The sequence below is a fragment of the Cinclus cinclus genome, chromosome 20, assembly GCF_963662255.1.
Source record: "Cinclus cinclus chromosome 20, bCinCin1.1, whole genome shotgun sequence".
In the NCBI taxonomy this organism is placed as follows: domain Eukaryota; kingdom Metazoa; phylum Chordata; class Aves; order Passeriformes; family Cinclidae; genus Cinclus; species Cinclus cinclus.
The window spans coordinates 10126921-10150704 of NC_085065.1; the positions used below are offsets into that span (position 1 = coordinate 10126921).

Below are 23784 nucleotides of genomic sequence, written 5' to 3' on the forward strand. Positions count from 1 at the left end.
CACAGTAGAGGATTGAGTGTCCTTATTCCAGGTTTGTTGCCAAAAACCCTTCAGTGTGTGCCTGTGCTTTGGTAGTGGGGATTCACCATAATATTTCAGTCAGGCTGAATGATCTTCACATGAATTATTCTGACTTAACACAAAGTGCTGTTTTTTATCGTTTTCCAAGTTGGGATTACATTTCCATTTCAGCCTCTGAGAGCTGAAATGCTGTTTCTGGGACTGCCTTCTCTCCTTTCCACCACTCTTCCTTTCCTGCCTGCTGACTTTTCTTGTTAGCAGCAAAATACTGAAGTGTTTGGAGGGTGGACTGGTCTCGTATTGCCAATTGGTGCTCGTCTGATTTTACTGGAGAACATCTTTGCCTTATTTTTTTCAGAATGTTTGTTTGTTTGTTGCTGTTAAGCACAAATGTGGCTCTGGAATTGAGAGGACTTTCAGGCAGGAGCTGTCTTGATGTAGATGTGTTGTGCCAGACTGAAGCAGGATGAGGTGTCTTCCAGCCAGGAATGCCTTGGGAGTCCTGTGTGCTACACTTGGCTTGTAAAAACCTGTATTTTCTGCATGGTTTCAGTGCAATCTCTGAGGATGGAATTCTTAATTTAAACTCAATCTAGACATTGAGTAACCTGGTCTAGTGGAAGGGGCCCTGCCAATGGCAGCAGGGTAGAACAAGGGGGTTTTTAAGGTCCCTTCCAACCCGAACCATTCCGGGACTCTGATCTGTTTAGGAGGAACCACTGCTTTTAAAATGCAGACTTGCACAATGCAGTGTGGGAGCACAGAGGGATGTGTTCTTACACATATTCCATCTCCAACAAGATGTGTTGTGTTGACAGTCATGTGCCTTAGTTTCCTAAACATTTTATTGCAGAAGACGAGGTGACCTACTTCTTGCAGAAAAAGGGAATTCTATAACCAAGCCATGGTTAAATAAATACAAAATACAAGTGCTCTTCTGAATATGAATGTTCACGTCTTGAGCATGTGAACTTCTCAGCAGGTTGTTTTAAATCTCTGCAAATGTGCTAGAGGAGCTTTTGCTGCTTGTGCTGTGCAGTGTAATGTGAGCCCTTGGTACAGACATTCATTCCAAGCTCATTTCCGTGCTCTCTACTCACCTGCAAGGTGTTGCATGTTGGTACCTGCAGAACTGTCTCATTACAACCTTTGGAATTTAACCAGCAGTAGCTGCACCCATTCTGTGTCCATTTAGGAATGACTTCCTGCACAGTCCCAGGATTTGTAGCTGTCAGCAAATCTCTGTGCTGGCAAAACATGTGGTAGAAATGCAGTGTCATCTTCCATGGCTGTGTTTTGCACCTGAGGCAAAGAGTAGAGAGGGATCTTTTTCACGTGGAAATAAGGAATCCTTCAGGACTAAGGTGCTGTGCCAGAGGCAATGTTGATTTGTGCTGCTGTTCCCTAATCTGAGTTTGCTGTAACAAGGCTTCAGCCTTAGAGACTGGTGAAGTGTGTTTTCACCAAGCACATCTTATACCCAAGTTGTACTGGGTGACTGGTTTGGCTCTTTATTGTCCTAGAATTCAGTTAATGGTGAATGCTTTGCTATTTTCTGGGTTCAGGCTGCACCTCTTACACAGAACTAGCAAAGGGGTAGGAAATTTCAGCTTGTGCTGGCTGAGGAAGTTACTTGAGAAAATGTGAGAAAACCCAAGTGCAGCTGACCTCAACTACGTAAGAAAAGCAATAGAATAACTAGTTGTGGGAAAGCAAGATAATCTCTGTGCCAGCATTGTGTCTGCTGGCACTTTTCTTTGCTAAGGATCTGAGTTATCAAATTCAGTTGAGAAGTTTGGAGGGTGCAGAACCTGCCCTTTTACAGAATAACAAGCTGTATACTCACAGTGCTGATGGAGGCTGCCCGATACCAAGTATTCTATCTTGTATTACTCTGGAATATGAAGCCTTTGTTTATATCTTAAAGATTAATAAACGAGTCATAGAACATGATATTAGTTAACTTGGCAGCCTCAAACTGTAAATAAAATGTATTTAATTCAAATAAAAATCTGAATAATGCTGGAGACTAACACTTGTATTTTATCCCAGAGTTGCCTGATGGGTTGAATTTAAATAGTGATAAAGAAAATGTTTATGAGTACATCAGCAGCAACAGAAGTCCTAAATTACTTCTGGTATCTTCTCCACTTGCATGTCTACATTAACAAGAAACATCAGGTAATAGAGCTAGAAAAATTGAGGAATTTTAAATACAGAAAACACACTGAGTTATCCTCACAGTAACTGACAACAACTACTTCAGAAAAGAAAATTTTTGAACAATAATGGGGAGAGAGCTGCCTTTTACAGCACTCAATTCACTGTACCATGTTGCACACCTTTCCATCATAGTCATTCCTGCCTTAAATTTCTTTTCCTTCAGAGCTTCCTCAGTTAAGAAGTGAAATATCATGCTCTTCTTCAGAGACTTAACCAAGGAACTGAAAAGACCCCAGATTCTTTACATGGATCAAGGGTACAGGAATGTGTAATACCACATCAGTTTCTGTTTCTTTTTCCTTTGTTAAAGGTGCTGGGGAAATTATTTTAAACAAAATGCAGGGATCTCTGCAGCCAGCCTGGGAGCACATCTCTCTTTGGGCACATGATATTTTGTCACCCACTGGTGACCAAATCAAGGGGATGCAGAGTTTCCAGGTGTGGGAACAGTGCACTGGTACCATCTGTATTTCAAAATATCTAAACAAAATTATGGGGGAAAAGAAGTAATGCAGGGTGATTACTAAAATTTTACATGTGGGTGGTGTTGAGGCCTTTAATTGGTTTCTAGCAAAGTTTATAGTTGCTCTAGTAATGAATTTATTCAGCCTCTTGCTGCTGTTCAGGGAGTCTTGTGTACTTTACTGTTACTTTGAGCTCTCTTAGACACAGCTTCTAGTAATTTTTAAAAACACTAACATTCAGCAAATTATACAGGTAGATCTTTCACTAGACCCCACAAATTATCACAGGATCTTGTCAGATAGCTTGGAACAAGAGCTGGTTTATGAGTGCATCACTGGCTACAAACAGAAAAACCAGAACTTAATTGAAATGGATTCTTCTAATTGAGACAGAGGAAGGAACTAAAAAGCATTTGGTCATCTGGATTTCTCATGAGGCTGAAATAGGAACCAAATGTACTTTAAAACTGAATCCTGGAGAAATGCATTGGGATCCAGTTCAGGGCTCTGATTTTGAAATGCTGTGATTTAGTGCAGAGTTTATGCAATAATGGACTTTTCAAGCATCTTCAAGTTCAGCATGGCCAGTTTTAGTGCTGATACATTTCCACGTGCCAAATATTTGTCATGTTTTTGGGAGCCTTTGCTGGTTTTGTACAACTTGGAAGCAAGTAAAGCTCTAAATGATGGATGGCAGATCTGCAGACTCACCACTGCTCCAGCATTAGATTAAATGCAGTTGGAGTTGCAAACACATGAAGTCATGGAGCCAGTGGGTCAGTGCTCTGAAAGAAGAGCAAATGTTTACAGTCTGGTTCCAGTCTGTTTTGTGTGCAAAACATCTGAGGTTTATAGAGATGCTGCCCAGAGTGTAAATAGTAACTAGGAGGTGGCAGTTTCTCCTTGGTCAGTGCATGTTTTCATAGGATTTCTAGGTCTGTGTGTTCTGGGGCTTGGAGGATTGCTTTCATCAATGAAATTTGAAAATCTTCTGCAAAGTATTGGTGTCTTTCTGAAAGTAAACTTTGTGGAGGAGTTTGGATTGTAAATACTTAGGGAGGGAGTACAAAGACATTTGAAGAAACAGAGTGCACCTGATCCTTGCTTTCATTAATTCTGTTCAGGTTCTGGCAGACAGCAGCTTTTTGGTTGGATGCTCTGGGTCTGTGGTGTGTCCCATGTGTCAGTTCATGTGTTCCTCAGCCTGGCTCTGATCTCCAGAAGGGGCTGCAACAACCTTGAGTTTGCTTCCTATTTGAAAGCATGGCGTTCCTAAGGAAAATCATGGAATTCCAGAATGGTTTGGGATGGAGGAATCTTAAAGCACATCTTGTTCCTATCCCAACCTTCCACTCTTCCCAGTGTGCTCCAAGCTCTGTCCAACCTGGCCTTGGGCATTCCAGGGATGGGCCAGCCACAGCTTCTCTGGGCAACCTGTGCCAGGACCTCACAGGAAAGAATTTCTTCATTCCAGGATTAATGCTGTGGACTCTGAGAGTTTTTAATTGTTGGAAGGAGTCTCAGCTGTTTATAGAATGTCACATCCTGATTTCTAATCTTTCCAGTCTTTCAGAATTAGAAATACAATAGCAGAATGCCTGGTGTGGAGAAATCGTAGTTTTATAGGCTTTAGTGGATTTCTGTTTCCTACCTAAAAGCTGTAGTAAATGTGCATATTTTTGAGCAATTAAGAATCTGGCAATTAAATGCCAGCAGGAGAGGGGAGGGATACCTAACTAAGAAAACTGAAATGGATTTCTTCTGGAACAGTTTGCTGTGTGGTATACTGGTTATGCAGATTAACTTCTTTTTAGAGTTTAATCATGTTTTAATTAATTGGAGTGGCATGGTATATATGAAACTGTGTGAGTGCTGTACTGATGGAGGCAATCTGAGTGTGAGTTGTGTGAGTCTGGCACGTTGAAGGGAGAGCAGTGCTGAGCTGGGAGCAAGAAGGAGCAACAGCTGATGCTGGAGCCTTGTTTGGAGTACTTAGTTCCAGGCTGGCTTGGTGACATCCTTCTGTCACTCTCAGGGTATGGCAGATGTCCCCAGCTTGCAGGTGCTGCTGGGATGTCACAGTGCAGGCCCTCAGGTTGGCGTGCTCTGTCTCCCTCCATTTGTTATCCACATTTTGAGAATTATGGATTAATTGGATTACACAGCAAATAGGGGATAATAGATTAAAGGGATATTATTGGCTTAAACCCCTGCTTAAACCCCTTCACCTTTCTTTGTTAATACCGTTATGCAAGATAAAAAATGTCAGTCATGAAATAAACTTGTTGTGACTCCTCCCTTGGTGCTTTTGGAGTTGAGCACCCTCCAGCCAAAGTGATCCAGCTGTTGCAAACACAAATTCTGCTCTGCCACCAAAGGGTTTTACAAAAGATGGCTTCTATGAGTCAGGACCTGAACCTTTCCTTTTTTAGGACAGATACTTGGTTTGTGTGACCAAACACGAGGCAGGTTTCACTTCTACCCGGCGTGACGCAGTTCTGATGGCTCTGAAAAAAGGCAAGCACAGCTCGAGCTGCACGCAGCGAGCTCTGAAAAGGGGAAATGGGTTGGTGCTCTCAGAGCTGGGCTGAGCTGTGACGCGTTTGTGATGTGTGTTGATGAGGAGCAGCATTATTTTGTACTCCTGTATCAGCAACTGTGTCTGAACTCTCCGTTCTTGCAAAAAAACGGGAATTAATCCCAGTGTGTTGAATTTTATCTCTGGAAATGGGCAGATCAGGTTTAAATGACTATTCAAATGTCTGAGCTGGAGAGAAAGAAGCTGGGAGATGTGAGATGTCTGGTCTTGACACACACTGTCTGTGCTTCAGCCCTTTTAAGGCTGCTCCATTCATGCTTCCACAGGCAGCAGTGTCATTTTCCAGCAGTTTGCCCTTTGATTTTGGAGAGTTCAGGATTAGTTTCACATAGAACAGTTGGCTGCTCTGAATATGGCCACATTAATGCTCGTGTGGGCATAAATGGGGACTGCTGTGCTTTGGCCGTAACTAACACCTCACAGGGAAATGTGTTTTGTGTTAGTGCACACTCAAATATTTTGACACCATTTTGCAGTTTGAAGAGTAAGTATACTACTCCTCACATGGGTCTTTTTCCCTAAATACCTTCAGCACCATTATGAAGAATTAGTTACTGTATATGCTTATTGTAAACTTCCAGCATGCTACTAGTACTGCTTGAAGAGTGAGTGTCAAATCAAGTATTAGAGCATGGAGTGGAAATTCAGAAATAAATTGTCTCCCCTCACCTTAGGAGATACCTATCAGGTTGCTGGATTGCTGCTATAAAACAGGGAAATTATGTTATTACAGTTTAGTTCCTTGAGTAAGCAGGTTATAGGTGAGAATGTGGGGAAGTGTTGTCCCAGTCTATTGACTGGGACATGTTTGAAAGACGAATTCTCTTCAAAAAGCACTGGGAGGAGTGACTGGAAAGAGAAATTGTAGAAACCTGAAAGCTGTGAAGGAACCAAGATTGTTTCATTTATCTCCAAGTCTGCACAGCAAAAGAGACCAAACCAGTTGAATGTCTTGACGTGAGACTTGGTTAAACCTTCTGGTGTAACAATCAAGACAGTTGTGGATTTGAGCTCATTAAAGTAATTAGGATATGCATTCATGACATAAATATATCATCTGGATCATCTCCCTCCTTCGTGTAATGCTGTGGATATTCCCTGTTTGGGTGGAGGAGGTTGTGCCTTCTAATCTCTCTTCCTCTGGGAATCTGCATTGATTGATTTGATTGAAACATTTCTCCATTCATTATCCTTCTGTTTATTACTGTCATTTCAGAAGACATCTGCTAAAAACTTCAGTGGCAGCAGTATTGATTTGTAGTCAGTCTTCTTTTAAATCAGCTTAGGGTGGAGTGGCAAGAAAGAGAAGCTGGTAAAGATTCTTTCCTTTGCCAAAATCCTCACATATGGATTTTCTTGGATTAAGCCCCTAGCAGAAAAACACCCTGTGCATAAATGAAGTGTGTGCTATAAGCATTACTAGGGTCATGTAAAATGCAGATTTTTCAGACTCTGCTTATTTCTCCATAGTCTTCCTTCAAGCTCATTCTCCAGTGTTATGGATGGTTTGGTTTGCATATTTAGGCATGTACATACCAGCCTAAAAACACTGCAGTTACTTGTTCTTACTCTAAACTAGGTTTGTAAAAAAGCTTATTTTTTGGTGGTGTTTTTTTTTTCTTGTGTTTTTGTAGGTTTTTATTAGATAAAGTACAAAATATTTGTTTCTCTTTTTCAAGAAATTAAAGTAAGGTCAGAAAGAGAAAATGTTTGGTGGTTCTTCAAGTTCTAATATAGAGCTGCTAAGTTATATCTCCTATTTTCTTAAAATATCTCATTTGTTATTTCAGATACTTAATAAGCCTTGTCAGTTCAGTATGTTCCACTGAACTTCCAGCCAAACCTAGATGGTTTGATAAATTGTTTCTTTCTTTAAACCTTGTGAGGACTAAATCTTTAGTTGATGCTTTTTCTCTTTTTTCTTTTTTAAGCAATTGCTAGTGGAAAAAATGCTGTATCCCTGATCCCCTTGAAGAGCTAAAAAGCCATTTGGCTATGCTAAGGTTTCAACAAATCACATTTAAATTGCTGACATGGTTTTCATGGAAACCAAATAAATTGCTGCTTCCTGGGTTTAAAAGATGTGTTCATCTGGTGTGTATTTCATGTAGATTTTTTTTTTTTCCCTCCCCCCAAAATATTTCTGTGGTTACTTTGCTTTAGGCAGTAACCAGGCAGTGATCTCTGTGCTGTGTTCTGCTTATAAAAGATACCTGCTTTGGTTACTGCAGATGACCACACCAAACTGAATGACCAACTCTGCTGTAACCATGTCTTTGTAAAAAGAATGAATTATAAAACTGGAGCTATTTCATTTAACAAGTAGTTAAATGCAGAGTTGTAGGGAGAGCTGTTGTGGTATATGTCAGGTACCTTGATAGGAGTGAGGTTTCAGTGTTTTCTTGTACATTCTTGATGAATTGGCTCTCTCAGGGAGGATCACAAGGCTCTAGGAGACACAGGCTGGTTTGACTCAAACCTTTCTGAAAATGGAATAGTTGACAGTTATGAATAAGTTACTTAACAGTCAACTTCCTGTGGTTTACATGCATTTCTGAATCAAGAGGAGGCTGAAGGGCCACAGCTGAGACATGTATGTTCCATCTGAACACAAAAAGGGCATCTTTCTCAAGCATTCTAAGGGGACTGCTTAAAAATCCGATATCTTGATATAATTTAATAAAGTTTTAAACAGCCAAAGCAGCCTCCTGCAACACCAGAAGGTCTTTGAAGCTGATGTGTGGGCTGTTCATTCTGCTGTATCGGGGTGTGCTCAAGAAGTTGGCTTGATTGCAGTACCTCAGTATTCATTTGGGATGTGTGCCCAAGCCTGTGTTGGATTTTGTCCTTGGATCAGCATCTTTGGGCTGTACTTGAAGTGCAGCAGAGGGAGGTGGGCAGGGGATGAGTTGGGCTCCATGGCATGGTTGGTTCCTGCAGTGTCATTGCTGGCCTTCAGAGATCTGCATTTCCAAACTCCTCAACCCTATAAATTACTTCAAAGGCTTCATCTGCACTTAAAAATGAAGGTTCACCTGTGACTGGTTTAAAGTTGTCACACAGAACCGTAGAATGATTTGGAGGGACACCTGCCATTATCTCAGGTTGCTCCAAGCCCTGTCCAACCTGGCCTTGAAAATTCCAAGGTATGCAGCATCCACAGCTCTGGGCAACTTGTGCCAGTGTCACAGAATCCTCAAGGTAAAGAATTTCTTCCTAATAACCAATCTAAATCTGCTTTCTGTCAGTGTGATGCCATTCCCCCTTGTCCTCTCACTCCAGACCCTTGTAAATAGTTCTTCCATTTTTCCTGTATGCTGCCTTCAGGTACTGAAGCCTTCCCTTTTCCAGGCTGAGCATTCCCAATTCTTTCAGCCTTTCCTCGTAGGAGAGGTGCTCCATCTCTATAATCAGCTTGGTGGCCTCCTCTGGACTCCCTCCAACAGGTCAAGGTCCTTCCTGTGCTGGGGACATCACTGTATTTTTAGCTAATCTTTAAATTTCCGTCCTATGTACTCACAGAACGTGGGTGTGAAGACAACAGGAGTGTAATGGAGAACTGTAGGGGTTTGAATGGGGGCAGAGCCTTCAGTTTGTCATTACTGTCTAGATTTTGCCCTTGGTGTGGCTCCTTTGTGGCGTGACACCACAGATGGATTGCGGAGCAGCCACGTGGCAGGGCTGGACATGGTGAGCCACACTGGCCTTAGTGGGACAGAGTGGGGAAACCCAGTTTCTTTTTCCTAGTCATCTTGGGTAAACCAGAGAGTTTACAGTTTGTCAGAAGGGAAATTTTAGAGTGACAGCTGTTGAGTACAGCTATTTAAATAAATATGGTAACTGTCATGGATTTACTGAGTGGGATCTGGTTCTCTATCTACTAAGAAAAAGCAGCCTAACAAAGAAGCTAAGCTGATTTTGGGGCTGTTGTACTGGGATGTGAATGGTTCCTTTTCTAACTGGTTTTTAAAAATAGGTGGCATTAAGGCTTTCCTCGGTTGTCCTGTGCTGAGTTTTTCAGTGCGTTTCTCTTCATTATTGGATAAATTAAAAATTTCACCCTTTGGGAAAGGATTGAAGCTTGGCTGCTTTGTAATGCTGCCTCTTTGAAGTTTGTTTAAATGGGTCAAAACTCTCTGGTTCTCCAGTAGTGCATTGTGATAACGATCTGTTCAGTGAGGTCGTTTGCTGATCGAGAGTGTCTGTAGCTAGCAGAGCTCAGCCTGCTGATGGCAACATGACCAGGGGAAAATTGCCACTGGTCAGGCCCTGGATGGGGCTCTGTGATATGGATGGGTGGCTGGAGTGGGATGGAAGAAGAGATGATGAGTTTGAGGCTGTTCTAGGTTTTTAATTGGTATGCAGATTGGTAAAGCTCAGTGAATGAACAACTTTTGTCCTTGGTTACAGAGCTGAGTCATGTCCAGAGCACTTGCTGTCTGAACAGATTTTTATGAGGGGAGAACCCAAGCAGCTGAGACTGTGGTGTGGAGGAGGGAAGCTGGAATGTCTCTGCTTAGTGAGCTGTGTTAAGTTATAACTGATGGATTTAATCATTCGGTCTCTTCAGTTTCAGCATGGCCACCTTGGTGTTTGTCTGCCATTGACTCTGATAGGTGACAGCCCAGAAGTGGAGCTGGCATCTCAGTGTTCCCTGGCAGTGACTTTGCTGTTGGATGTGTGGCTCTGGAGTGTCGCTGTCACTGCAGGCCCATGTATTTTGCATTTTTGATTTCAGGAAATCCCCTCTTTTGGAAAGCTGCTTGTGGGGGATGTTTTGTGAATTTTCCAGGCTGTGGTTTGCTTGTCTGTTCCAAATCCATTGCAGTAACTGCAAGCCCTGGGACTTAAAGGAGAGGTAGTAACTTCCACATGAACTGCAGAGTTAATGCTTCTTGGGGGAGTAGATATTGCTGTAAGTAGTGTAAAACTGTCTAAGATTAAAATGCACGTTTGTGCACACACACATACACACAAATTCAGCCTCTGAGGCCCAGGTATTCCAGAATAAATACCTGCACTTACTGAGTCTGAAATCTGCCTGATTGGTATGTAGCCAGCCCTGTGGGGAAGGGAAGGTTGCCAGCTCCTATTGGCACCTACAAAAGAAATTAAATCTGACCTTAAATTTTATTTTGCCTTAGTATTCAGCTACAGACGGTGGTTTTAGCACTTGGAAGGCCTGAATTCTGATCCTGTCACTCCTTCTTGGGAAGCTTGGTGGATTCATGCATCAGGGTTGTTTATTTTCTGTGAAATAGGAATGCACTTACCTGTACACCTTCCTTAGAGGGTTGAGGCTAGAACAGATGCTGGAAAAGATGCAGTACTGCTATCATTGCAAGCAGTTGCTGCTGTGTGCTACTAAAATGGTGTTCCTGTTGCAGTTTGTCACCCCAGAGAAAACAGGACAGCTGAGCCAAACAGGAGGTAAAATAAGGTAGTAGAGGTGTGTTGGGCTCTCCCTGCAGGTGTGTCAAGCATCAGGCATGTTCCAACCAGAGCCCCAGTCTTGCCTCATTAAACCTTAATGTTCAAATTGCACACTTAAAGGTGTGGTATCCACTTGTATTATGTAACTTATTTTAGTGCCTGGAAAACTTGCAAAGGTACATTGCTGATGTGCTTGCCAGAACCCTTTTTGGCCTGATATTTACCCTACTCTGCTCAGGGTAGATGCTGAGATGACACAGTTGAATAGTGAGGTTTATGTTCTTCCTAGATAAAGTTTGCAGAGTTCAGATTGAAGTGAAGGGAGGTCATTATCAGGGTGTAGCTCCTGTCCTAATTCACTTGTCTGGATTATGTGTAGTCACCCTGGCCTCAGATGCTGCTTGATTTTCTCATCAAGAAAGCTCAGTCAAAATTTCCACTCTTCCACCTGCAGAGTGAAAACACAGGTGGTTTCTTTTCTGCACGTCCTGTAAAATGAATAAGTGACAGCTGGTAATTAAGAACTTTCAAAAGGAAGCAGATTTCTGCTTCTGTGAGGATGCTGAGTACCTTAAAAAGGTGTTTTCCCCTGCAGTGAATTCCTATTGCAAGTGAACTCAGGTGCAACAGTATCCATGGAAGAATTCCTCCTTAATCCCAGCACCCTGATGGAATTCTACAGGGTTCACTGTGGTTCAGGTTTACCATGAAAAAGTCTTTAGTTCCACATTACTGGAGGGATTAAAAACTGCAGCTACCCTTTGCCAGGATGGGGATGACTCAGATCCAGAAGATAAACCTGAAGAGTGAATGTGATACCTTGCACAGCAGCCTGGAGCTCTGCTCATCACTCAGCAACATGTTCTGGTCCAGCTTGATGTCTGGTGGGAAACCTGAGTAAAATGCTTTGTCTGCTGTGGTTTCTCATCCTGTGTTCTGCTCATCACTCCCTGTGCTCAGGGGAAGTACCTGTGGGAATGAGTCCTGTGGCACTGCAGTATAAATGAACCTTCTCTGGTGATTAATCCCTGTAGCTGAATGCCTGTGTGTGCACACTCTGCAAAGCCTCAGAGGAATTGAATGTTACTTTTCATAACAAAGGTGTGGCTGCTCCATTGATGCTCCCTGTGGATAACACTTGGATTTATTTATCAAGTCTGAACTTGGAAAGAATTTGACTCTTACAAATGTGCCTTTTATGCTTTAAAGCTTAAATATTAACTGGCCTAAGAATAAATCATCAGCTGTGTTCTTAGGATAGCTGCTTTTAAAAATGGCAGTGATTAAAGCTTACAACACTTAAATGTAGGTTTCGATAAATTATCTGGACTTCAGAATGTAAACTATTGGGATCGAGGACGTCGCTTATTTAAATAACTCTTTGATTTGTTTTTAGGGGGAATCTGTAAAGTATTTCTTGGACAACTTGGATAAACTTGGAGAACAAGTAAGTCCTTTTTTATTTTTCTTTCTAGTCTTGAGTTTTAAGTAGTCTTTGTGATCTCTGGGTTTTAAATAGATGAAATGTAATTAGTGTCTACTCCAATAACATTATCTTTCGTTAACTTGCACTGTCACATTATCTCAGCAGTTCATCACTGACATGTCAGAAACACGGGGCTAGGAGACTTTCTGGAAATAAACCTTCTGTCAAAATTGAACAAAAAACAAGTTACAAATGCTTGGTCAGGCAGGAGACTGTTAAAGTAGCTTTTCAACGCTAAATGACATCCAAAAATGACTGGGTTTGGGGTTACATGTCCACTTAGGAGCTCTGAGTTAAATCAGTCACAGGTCAGTTGTACCTTCCAGGAATATCTACTTGAACATAAATTCAGTAAAGAATAAAGTCTGTTTTCTCTGGAGAAAACAAAAAGCCTGAAATTTCTGCAGAATACTTTTTTTATAGAACTGTTAATTAGCTCTTGAATAATGATAGTGTCTGCTGATGCTCATCAGTTATGGATTACAGGAATGGCATGTGGGGAAAATGCCTTTAAAACAGGAGTTTTAATATGATGCTTGAACTCTGTGGGGAGGCAGTTTTCTCCATGGTCATTCCCAGCTGATGGCAACAAATGAAGGAATCCAAACCATTTCAGTAAAACCCTGCAACATCATGCTTAATTTCATTTTACTTTTTAACAGATTAAATTTGAAGACAGACTATTTTTCTCTTTGAACTGTAATTGTGCTGACTAAAGCACTGGTTGTCATTGTGCTTCCCAGATCTCGGGCTTGAGAAGTCCAGCACTTGCTCTCTGAATTTGGATTTGGTCTCGAGTTATAAGACTTGCACTTACTCTAATGAACTGCTGAACTCTCTGCCAGTGGTGGATTTCTCATGGTCTTTGAATCCAGTGCCTTTAAGTTTCAAAGGGCTTGGATTTTTCCCCAGCAATATTGGATAGAGTTTTGGAGCTCCATTTCAAAGCTCTTTATGGAGAAACTTCGGTCCATTCTTTGATTAAAGTGTGAAACATAGTCAGTAGTTGGGTTTTTTAATGTTTTTATACATACACACACTTACTGCAGGTCTGATGTTGCTATGGGGGTGCTGTGAATTGCAGGTTTTCTGGCCTCAAGCTGGACCAAATGGTGTTGAGAATCAGAGGGACTCATCAGGATCTGCTGTTGTAAAAAATGTTAAGTCTTTGAGGAAAAAAGCACTAGCTAAGTTTTGTTAGTGAAAGATTTGATAGGTTCTTCTGGTTTATTCTTACCTATATTCAAGATTGTCTAATGATTGTTTCCCCAAATTGTAAATAAAACTATTTGTTCTTATCTGATGCAACTGGGCTGACTTGCAACTAAATTGCTTATAAACATATATCTGCAATTCACGTGCCTCTTGCCAAAAAGGAGCTGATAACAGCGCTGAGGGAAAAGAACTTAATGTTCAGATTTAATCAGATCAGCAAAATAAGAGTATCTGACAGGCAGACATGCGTGGGATCTCCTGGATTCCTTGCAACTGTGTGTTGCTATTTCAACTGCCAGTGCAGACTGTATGTATCCAAAATACCTCACAGAGAGACTTGGCTTTCCATCTTGTGATTGGATCTTAGTCATGCCTTAAATTGTAATTTGAACTAGGCAAACAGTGATGTGATAGCCAAAAGAGCTCCTGATAACCAAAGGAACTCCTTTAGAAGGAGCAGACTGCAGTGAATTTGAGGGAAGGAGATAGGAAAATCAGGAAGAAAGCACGTGTTCCAAATCAGTATCAATGTGAGGATGCTTAAAGGGGAAAAAACATATTGAGAATGGCAAAACATTGAAAGAACTTGGAAAATAATACTCGGTGCCATCCAAGGAAAATATTTACCTGATGCTGCAGTCTTCAGACGTGGAGAATGGAATCAGCACTGAGAAAGGGGCAAGCAGCTTGTATTCCAAGGATCTGGGCATGAGGAAGAAAACATAATTGTCCTTCAGCAAGATAACTAAAATACTGAGGGAGATCCTCAGAGTTGCTGTGTTTGGTCTCCTGTAGCTAGGTGGTGGCTGGATACCAGCACTGAACTCACAGAGCTCTCATTTGCTGCCTGTTGGATCAGAGTAGCCAATATCCAGGATAAAACATGGAATGGTTTGGGTTGGAAGGGACCTTAAAGATACCCAGTTCCATGGTGGGTCTTCTGTGAGTGTAGAAGTAGGAAGCACTTGAAAGGATTCTCTTTGTGGCTGCAAGTGTGGAAGGAATTTTCAATGAGTAATAGTGCTCGAGAGGGAATTTGTCAGGAATTCCGGGGATAAGATCCTTGTTCTTGAAAGCTTTACTGGGTAAACATTACAGGCCAGCTCGCAGGAGAGTTTGCTTTGTGCTCTTGTTTCATTATTGAAGGTGCATGTGGCTTTGCCTATTATATTAGCTGGTTATATTTATTTATGTAATTTAATAATTTCGGTCACTCCGGAGCTTCCCTAAGACGTTTTCATTTTGTTCAAGAAGTTGAGACTAACTTCCAGAAAAACAAAAGAATATACATTCCTATTTGGAAGGTGGAATGAGTGTTGAACCTGTAACATTTCCCTACATATTGTCAGTCAGCTTTGCTCAAAATCCTTTCACGTGTGCCCAGTGACATTTCATACAGTCCCTGCACTGCTTTTGCTGATCCTTTTCTTCTCTAAAATTTCAGTAGAAAAGACCCAAGATACATTTAACAAAGGGAAAAGTCTTACCACCCTTTAAAGTTGTTCATTAATCAGGCAAGGGAGTGGCAGCACTTCTTTGGTCAGTTTGGAGGGAACTTGATGTTGCTTTAGCAATTCTCTCCTCCAGATTTGGTGCTGTGGGGTGTGGATGTGTAACAGTGCTGCAGCAAAGGCTGCAGGGTGGAGAGCCTGTTCTTCAGAGCTGCTTTGTAATTTGTGCCACGATAAAAATCAGTGCCTTAGTCATGGTCAGCTCTGGAAAAGGAACCTGGAGTTCAGACAAAGCCCATTCTCTCTAGTTTCACTTTGGAACTTAGAGGGTAAAGCAAAGTGATCCTTGAGTTTTGCACTCGCTTCATGATTTTTAAATTCTGTTTTTGTGGTTTGAACTTGCTCAGCTGCCTTAAACTCGGGGTACAAGTGCTGAAATAGCCACGGTGTTGTGTGCCTGTTCCACCACCCAGCTGACAGGTTGAATCGGACTTTCTGCACCATGGTCTCGCTCATCTTTATAAAAGCTCCAAGTGTGGGAACTGGCACTGTCAAAGGAAGATCCTAGATCATTCGCTTTGTAAGAAGAGGTTGAAATTCCAAAACCTAAATTGTGCTCTCTGAAATGGTGATGAGAAATGCTGGGAATATGTGAGGAAGAGTTTCCATCACAAGTGAACAACAAGGTTTTGAAGTCCAACACAGGCAGCTGTGTGGTAGAGATGCACTTTGTAGATAACAGAAACCATAGACAAAAATAATTATAGGAATGAAGAAATCCCCAATCCAAGTGTTGAATTTCATGCTGTCAAAAGCTGGCTAATAATAATTCCTCTTCCTGTAGTATTTGCATCAGCTGATGATGTTCATGTAACAAAAAAAAAGTAGTCTCTTGAATGCCTCTTAAATTCTGGGGGAAGGAGAGCTGGAGAACTTCAGGATAGAGCTTTCTGTGCTTCCCCCCCCCACCCCCAAGCTGGGAAGTCACTGCTGTCCCCAGCTCTCAGTTTCTTTCTGCATTCTATTCATTGCACAGTAAATTTTGGGCAAAGTCAGGCACTGTGAGCTCACCAGTGTGCACTGATAGAGCAGGATGCAAAGATGCATGGCACAAACACAGGAAGTTGCTTAAGTTTTAGTTTTCAGGCATAATTGATTGCTCTGAAGTTTAGCTGGTTTTTTTTCTGGAGGCAGTCATGCACTTAGCAGGGGAGGAATGGAGAGCCCACAGCTGGCATGGGATATCCTGTAGTTAGGGGTTTCAGAAAGCTGCTTTGGAACCCATTTGCTGCATTGTAGTGTTGGCAGGCAGCATTTTGGGAAGAGAATGAAAGAAGCATTAAGTGATCCAGAATGAGGGAAAGTGGCATGAGGAATTGCTGGTTATGGATCTGAGGCTCTCAGATCCTCTCTCTGAGGCTGGTTATGGATCCTTGTCCTGTGGCAAAGGGAAAGCTTAAGTTCCTTGGGGTACGTGTTCTGATTTAATATTGGATATGTTTCCTGCTGTGGGCTCCCACTCTTTCCCTAAAGCTCCAGTGTTAACATGGAAACCCACATCCATGTCTTTCTCTTGAAAACCTTGTCCTGTTCCCGTGCAAGCGTCTCTCTCCACTGCAGCTCAGGCCATACCCATGATCATATCCTAATCAAAAACCTCTCCTTATTTCTGTAGGATTACCTTCCCTCACAGCAAGACATCCTGCTGGCACGAAGGCCCACCAAAGGGATTCACGAGTACGACTTCGAAATCAAAAATGTCCCTTTCAAGATGGTCGACGTGGGTGGCCAGAGGTCGGAACGGAAGCGATGGTTCGAGTGCTTCGACAGTGTCACATCAATATTGTTCCTCGTGTCCTCCAGTGAATTCGACCAAGTGCTCATGGAGGACCGGCAGACAAATCGCCTCACGGAGTCCCTGAACATTTTTGAAACAATAGTCAACAATCGGGTGTTCAGCAACGTCTCCATCATCCTCTTCTTAAACAAGACGGACTTGCTCGAGGAAAAAGTACAGAAAGTCAGCATCAAAGACTATTTCCCAGAGTTTGAAGGGGATCCCCACTGCTTAACAGATGTCCAAAAATTCCTGGTGGATTGTTTTCGCACGAAACGCCGGGACCAGCAGCAGAAGCCCCTGTACCACCACTTCACCACTGCTATTAACACAGAGAACATCCGGCTAGTGTTCCGTGATGTTAAGGATACCATCCTGCACGACAACCTCAAGCAGCTGATGTTACAGTGATGTGCAAAAAGACTGGTTTATTTCAGTAACTCTTGTGTGTTGTTTTTTTTTAACTAGAAGTTTACAGCAGGAGTAGAGAAATCCAGATCCTGTCAGACTTCTTGATATGTGGCTAAAAGCTGCTGCTGAACACATTATTGCCAATTTCTGCAGAAATTCAGGCTTAATCTCTTCCAGTGTAGCTTCAAGTTGACTCAAGTTATAATTTTATAGCAGACCTATGTCTAAGTTACCTGTAAAGTGGTAAATTTGACCTTTTACGAACACGTGTATTATCCTAGAAAATCCAGAGTTCCAAGTCAAAACTCCAGTGAAATTGTTGCAGTTATTAGACTGTGGCAGTAATTTAAGGTGAGAGGGGGGGAGAGAGAAACTTCTCACATCTAACTTCATTGTAAAGACTGTGATACCATAGCTGACTTATGATTTCTCAGGTCTATTTTTTGTTAGAAATCCCATCAAATCCCTTGCTGGAATCATCTCTTTGAAGCGCGGGTTCCTGGGTGTAACATACTTCCTGTTTAAGTATAAATCATGGCATTGGGTTGGAATAGGAGATGCTTTAAAAATAGGTAAAATCAGGAGTTTCAGACACGTCTGTCAGGAAGTGCTGAGTCCAGTGATGAGGGATAGTGGTTGGCACAGTACACGGATTCACAGCCTGGAGCCATGGCAAAGCACGGAGCACTCTGATCAATCCTCTTGGCATTCTGGTGTGGGAAGGGGGGAGCAAGCCCAGCTTGTGTTTATCATCACTGTCCAGATGTTACCTGGAGGTAGCAGATGTTACCTGTGGGTCACCTGTTCTGGAAGCGCTTTAACTTAGCACTGGTTTATTTGAACTCCCTGCCTCCTTCCCAGGTGCCTCCTCTGAGTCAGGAGTGTTTGGTGATGGAGAGAAGGACTTGCAAACCTAAGTGCCTCCTTGTGTTCTGTCCTCCTCTGGCATTTGCAGTGGCCTTATGAATTCCCAGCAGAGGCCTTGTGTAGCTGACACCATGCAGATGAATGTTTCTTAAAGACCATGTCCCAGCAGAATGTGCTTCAGCTGATGAGATTCTTTCTGAGTTGGGTCTAAGTAATCCTAAGTGTACTTGAGCCAGATACATTGCACAGCATCTTCCAGAGTGCTGCTTGTGACTATTTTACCCAAAGTCCTTTTGCAGTTTTGTTTAATTTTCTTATGGGGAGTTGTTAGCATTGCCATGTGATTAAAAAAAAAAAAAAGAAATAATAATAATGAAAACTAGTGAAAATAAAGCAATCCTCATGTACCCCACAGCACACTGCAAGAGAGTGAGGTTGTGATACAAAAATCAGTGTCCCTACCACACTGCCCCCAGGCTCTAGTGTGGTGTAGGCAGTTCAGCTGCCCCTTTGCCCCGTGGAATTGGCCAGTTCCTGTGGATCATGCTGGTGGCCAATTCCTGAACACATTTTTATTGTCATCCCATGAGCTGGGGGTGACATGGTGGTGTCACTGCTGGGAGCAGTGGCCCTGCCAGGACATAGGAAAGCTGCCTGTCTCCTGAACTTAGCCTTTACTTACTGTGACTGTAAGTTGTATTAACATCTCTGTACCTCGTTCTCCTGGCAGTAGAAGGGGAATAGTGTATTTTTATTTAGTTAGGTGCTTTGAAAGACCTCTATTTTTTTATCTCATCCAGTGAATAGTCATAGATTAGTCTGAGATTGTGGCCATCAGGCACTGTTTGGGGAGGAAAGAATTCTGAATAGAGCTTGGGAGAAGTCACAGTGCAGAGTCTAAATATAATCCTAAAGTCTGGATGTAGCACTGATGTCAGGAGTGTTAATAGAATCTTGGATGGGGATATTTAATGTAGATTTTGCCTCTGCTGGACATGGATTATTTCTGATTTGGTGTGTTCAGGTTATATATGAGCAATTCAAGGGAGATGAAGCAGAGACCTCAGGAAAAGCTGAGGAGGCCCTTTCAAAGACTGAGTAACACACCTGTGATGGGAACAGAAGTTCTCCTTTGGGCTGTCAATGCTCCATGAGCAGATACAAACCTCTGGTGGCCTCCAGGTCCTGTCTTGGAAAGCAGAAAACAAATCCACGCCCTTGGTTGTCAACAGGAGGAGGAGTTGGGTTGGTTTTTCCTTTGCTGACCGTTGTCTGAACAAGTGTCTTTTCAAAACAGAGACAGACCTCTGATGAGAGGTTGATTTGGAGAGGTCTGCAGTAGGTGCTTTGGAGGGTGTCAGACCAGATTGCAGAAACGACTGAAGACTGGTAGTGGATGATAGGATGAGTACCAGGGATTTGCCTAAATAATTTATGTGAAGTGTTGATTAATTTTTTTGTCAATGGAACCTGTTAATTTACTGAAGATCCTCAAAACTGATAGCACTCTGAGGATGTGAACCAAAAGAAGGGTCCAGTGCTTCTGACCTTAGCAGAAGTGGGGAAAACCTCAGCAGCTTCTCCCCAGAACCACCACAGAAATCCCTGTTCTGAATCCTTTCAGATCACTCTCCTGTGAACCCCAGGGCCTGTAAGAGAGTGAGGGGGACCCCAGTGCTGGGTCACTTGTAGGCCCTGGTAGATAAAGCACTATATGAATCTCAGGCAGAAATTAATTGTTTTAATGAAATAACTGAGTCAAATCACTTGGATTTCCCACTGCCAGTGTGTGAGAGGGGTGAGGCAACGCACCTGGATGTTTACATGGTTCCTGTGTTGTCCTACAGCCAAAACCCCCAAATCAACACCCTTGTCCATCTTCAGGCTCACTCTTCATGAGCTCCCTGAATGGAGCATACCTTGGACTGTTGTATTTCCTGTTAGATTTGTTTCTAAATATGGGTTTTTTTATAGCAGGACATAAATCTGGTACAAGAGCTGAAGGGTTGATGCTCTGAATTGCTGAGTTTTGTCCTGAAACAACCAGAGTTACAGTTTGCTGGTGAGAGTGAAGTTTCCTCATGGAAACCAGTCTGTGGTACAAGGTTGGGATGTATTCCAAGTGAAGGTGGGAAAGCAGATAGAAAGTGAAGTATCCCAGAAAATCAAGTTTCCAAAAACTCCTTAGTTCTCTTTGCTGGAGTGAGTTGTGTTCTAAAGATCACTGACTGTATGGAGATAAACCACTGTCCTGTACAAGCTGTACTTGAAGGTGAAATTGGTGTTTTAGTGACTGTTCCCTGCTGCAGAGTGTTCAGCTGAGATGATTGATACCTAAAAACTGTGGCTGTTCATCAGGGCTTTAAAAATGTTAACTTTTTGTTTTTTCTATATATTCTGTGTGGGAGCATAAGCCATCAGTTTGTGTGAAACTTCAGCTTACTTCTAGAATAACTGCTCTTAAAAAAAAAAAAAAAAAAAAAAGTCAAGTTGATCTCAAAGGCTGTTTATGGGGCTTGTTTGTGAGTAGCTTTAAATTCAGCATTATCCAGCAGAGCGATGGGGTGGGTGGGTGTTCCTGGTGGGTCCCTCATGCCCATGGCCAGAACACCTCCCTGGCAGTTCCTTTTCCAGCACCACTCCTGTTCCACACCCTTGGGAAGTCTCCTGCCCTGCAAATCCTTCACCAGTTCACTTTACAGGTCTTGTCTCTCTGATGGTACCATTAATGTAGGTTTTAATTACACAGCATTGCAATACAGTGCCATTTTGCAATTTCTTTGTGTTGTACTTGAAAATTAATTGAATTGCAAACTATTTAATACTGCTTTCCTGCGCTTTCAGTAGCAGTGAGAGCTTACCTTATGTGAAGCCTTTATGTAAAAATATATTTTATAACAACCTCATAGATCTTTAACAAAACCAAGATTTGTATTAGCTTTGTATAAATGTTTGTGGCTTACAATTTTATATGTTTAACTTTTTATAAACTTTCCAGGGACTACTTTTTATTGTAAATTTTTTTTTCCTCTCCTTGCTTTAGTTAAGATTGGCAATAAATTATTTCCAAGGGAGGTCTTAGAAGAAAAAGCATCACTTCTTTTTTATAAAACGGTTAAATCAATTCATAGTTTCAGACCTCTTACACTTGCTTGTACATTGCTCTGTACATATTCTCCAAAAGTGTTGCCTTTCAGCTATTAATATTTGCCTTGTGTACAAAAATTACTGACGATGAATAAACATATACAGCCTCATGTTGGTGTGATGAAATAACCTTTCTCTGTTTATTAACGAGCAGAGGCAGCCAGCTGACTTTTTATTGGTTGGCAAAACCCAGCTGGTTTGCTCCTGCAAACACATCTTGTGTTTCAAATAAAATATGTAACAGAGTCAAACAAACTCTGCTCAAAAGGCTCCTCCAGGTTCTGCTCGGCCTGATGACTTTGTCCCCAGCAGGGAGGCACCAGAAATTGCTGACTTGCACTTGACAGCCATTTTTGTGCTCAATATTTACAATATTGATGGCATTTGGGTGTGTTCTGCGACAAACCTCTATGAATTATGGATCTTGATGTAGCAAGAGTTGTTCTTGTGGGTTTTTTTTTTAGCTTTTTGACTAAGCCAGCCTTTGCCTCCTGGAGAAGAGACACACTGTCTACAGCATGAAGCAGAATTTTGCAACAAAACATTGATTTCTCATGAGTTTTTATAGGTCTGAAATGCTTCATTTTCCACAGGAGCTCATTGGATTTGGCTGGCATGCTTGGACACTAAATCCCCAGAAATATTCAGCCCAGGTCATCCTTGTTTGTAGAGTTGGAGCTCAGTGTTAGTGCTGGGCCTGCTCCCAGGAGCACAGGAGCTGCAGGAATTGTCAGTGTGGATGTTGTGGGTGAGTTGGAGCCTGGGTGCTCTCCGAGCCACCTCTGATCACTGAAATGAGTGCAAAACCTGCCAGATGTTCTGGAACTTTGCTTCATGTGGTTTGGATTCCAGGTCCTGCCTATCCCTTTTTCACTCTGGAAAAGTCACACCCGCTGAACACTCTGATGTTCCTCTGACTTTGAAATCCAGAGGTTTTTTGAAGTCTTTTTTTTCTTTCTTTTTTTGTATCCTATTTCCTGAGATGCCACCCGAGAGGTAAAACCAAACCCATTTAGAACTCAGCTTAACAAGTTGTGTTTGTTGAGTTTTATAATCCAAATATCACAAGTGTGATTGCATCGCTTTCACCTCGACTTCTGGTGAAGCTTTTGGGAACTAAACCCTTGAGCAAACTTGTCCAGTGGAAGGTGTCCCTGCCCATGGCAGGTTGGACAGTTCCATGGTTGGAACTGGATGAGCCTTAAGATCCCTTCTGACTCAAACCATTCCATGATTCTGTGATAATTCTATGAAGGAATTAATAACATATAAACAACTAATAATTTCTTCTTAGGAATGGGTTAGTGGTGTTGGACCATCCTGGGTTCTGATCACCTCACCACACTGATGTGCTGGGGGCTGAAGTGGTGGGAAGAGCAGAAATGGGGAACAAACCCCGTTCCAGGATTTATTTCTAGGAGCAAGCAAAGTTTCTTCACATTTACAACAATTTGATTTACTGAAACACCTCGTTGCAGTGCTGAGTGTAGGTTGGGTGTTCCAGCCTCTTCCTTCCTGTTAAAGTAACTCAACAATTGCACAATAACTGACAGGAGGGATTAAAAACCAGTGGGGCTGTGCCCAAAGTGTCCCTGGCTGTCCCCTGGCAGCGGGAGCCGTGTTCAGAGCCGACCTTGGTCCCATTCCTTGAGGGAGCAGAGGTGACCCTGGAGGGCAAAGTGCCGGGGAGCGGCTGCAGGAGAGAGATCCCGTGGGGAGTCCTGCTGGAAACGGGACAGGAATCTGCTCTGGCACAGACCCTGCTGGGTTTGCCCTCTGAAACACAGCAGGTGCTGGCAGGGAGGTGCTTCTGGCCCCTCCAGCTGGTGCACCGACCGCTGCGTTTCCCACTCTCCTCAGTGTATGTTGAGATGGGAATTACTTGACCAAATGGATAAGAAGGACCCAGATGGATGGAGTCCCGCAAGGCTCTGCAGTAGTGTTTTATTTGTGCCTGACTTCAGCTCTGCCTTTCTCTGCTTGCTTTCTTGCACTTGAGAGGCAGGACATTGGTTCCAGCTGGAGTGCAGCTCCCACAGGCAGCGTTTGTCTGGGCCATGGGTCCCTGCTCACTGCCACTGCTAAGAGCAGCTCCTGCTGCAGCCTGTGAAGTGCTGCATGGCAAACAGGCAGCAGCAGATGACTCGGAGATGAGGAACCCAAAGATCCCCAAAGAGATGCCAGGGGAGAGCAGTCCCAGCCGAGCTGCTGCCTCTGCACAGGGAGCCCAGGCTTTGATTAATTGCTGAGCACTGGATCTGACAAACCTGGATTTGGGGCTCTGCCATGGTGCCTGCAGCTCCATGCAGAGTTAATATTTAAAGGCTGAGCACTCCCAAGCTGTGAGCAGCAGCTCGTGTTTGCTGCTCCTCGGGCAGGGAGGGCTCTGAAGCACTGCAGGGGACAGCAGGAACGTGTTTGTCAGCAGATCCAGGACGTGAATAAATCCCATTTCTCTGCCTCCGTGGCTGGAAACATAGTGACCCATTAAGATGATGCTCATCAGTGAAGACTGGTTTTTATTAATTCAGGACTTGCAGAGCAGGAGGAAGCACGAGATCCTGTCCATCCAACAATATCCAAAGTGAGTTTTTCCCACTCCCAGTATTCAAAAGTGGATCTTGCCTGTA

General features: G+C 42.7%; 1 protein-coding gene across 2 annotated transcripts in view; it reads left to right on the plus strand.

The window, feature by feature from the left end:
* The window catches only part of GNA13 (G protein subunit alpha 13), a 29160-nt gene extending 7896 nt beyond the window's left edge, over window positions 1–21264 (plus strand). Inside the window, exons 3-4 of one of the 2 annotated variants that reach the window (XM_062506158.1) lie at window positions 12137–12187; window positions 16568–21264. In XM_062506158.1, coding sequence (XP_062362142.1) covers window positions 12137–12187; window positions 16568–17140 — 624 coding nt within the window. In that variant the 3' untranslated portion in view covers window positions 17141–21264. The remainder of the gene's footprint in view (window positions 1–12136; window positions 12188–16567) is intronic. The other variant, XM_062506160.1, reaches the window with a different exon arrangement.
* Window positions 21265–23784: the final 2520 nt, after the last annotated feature.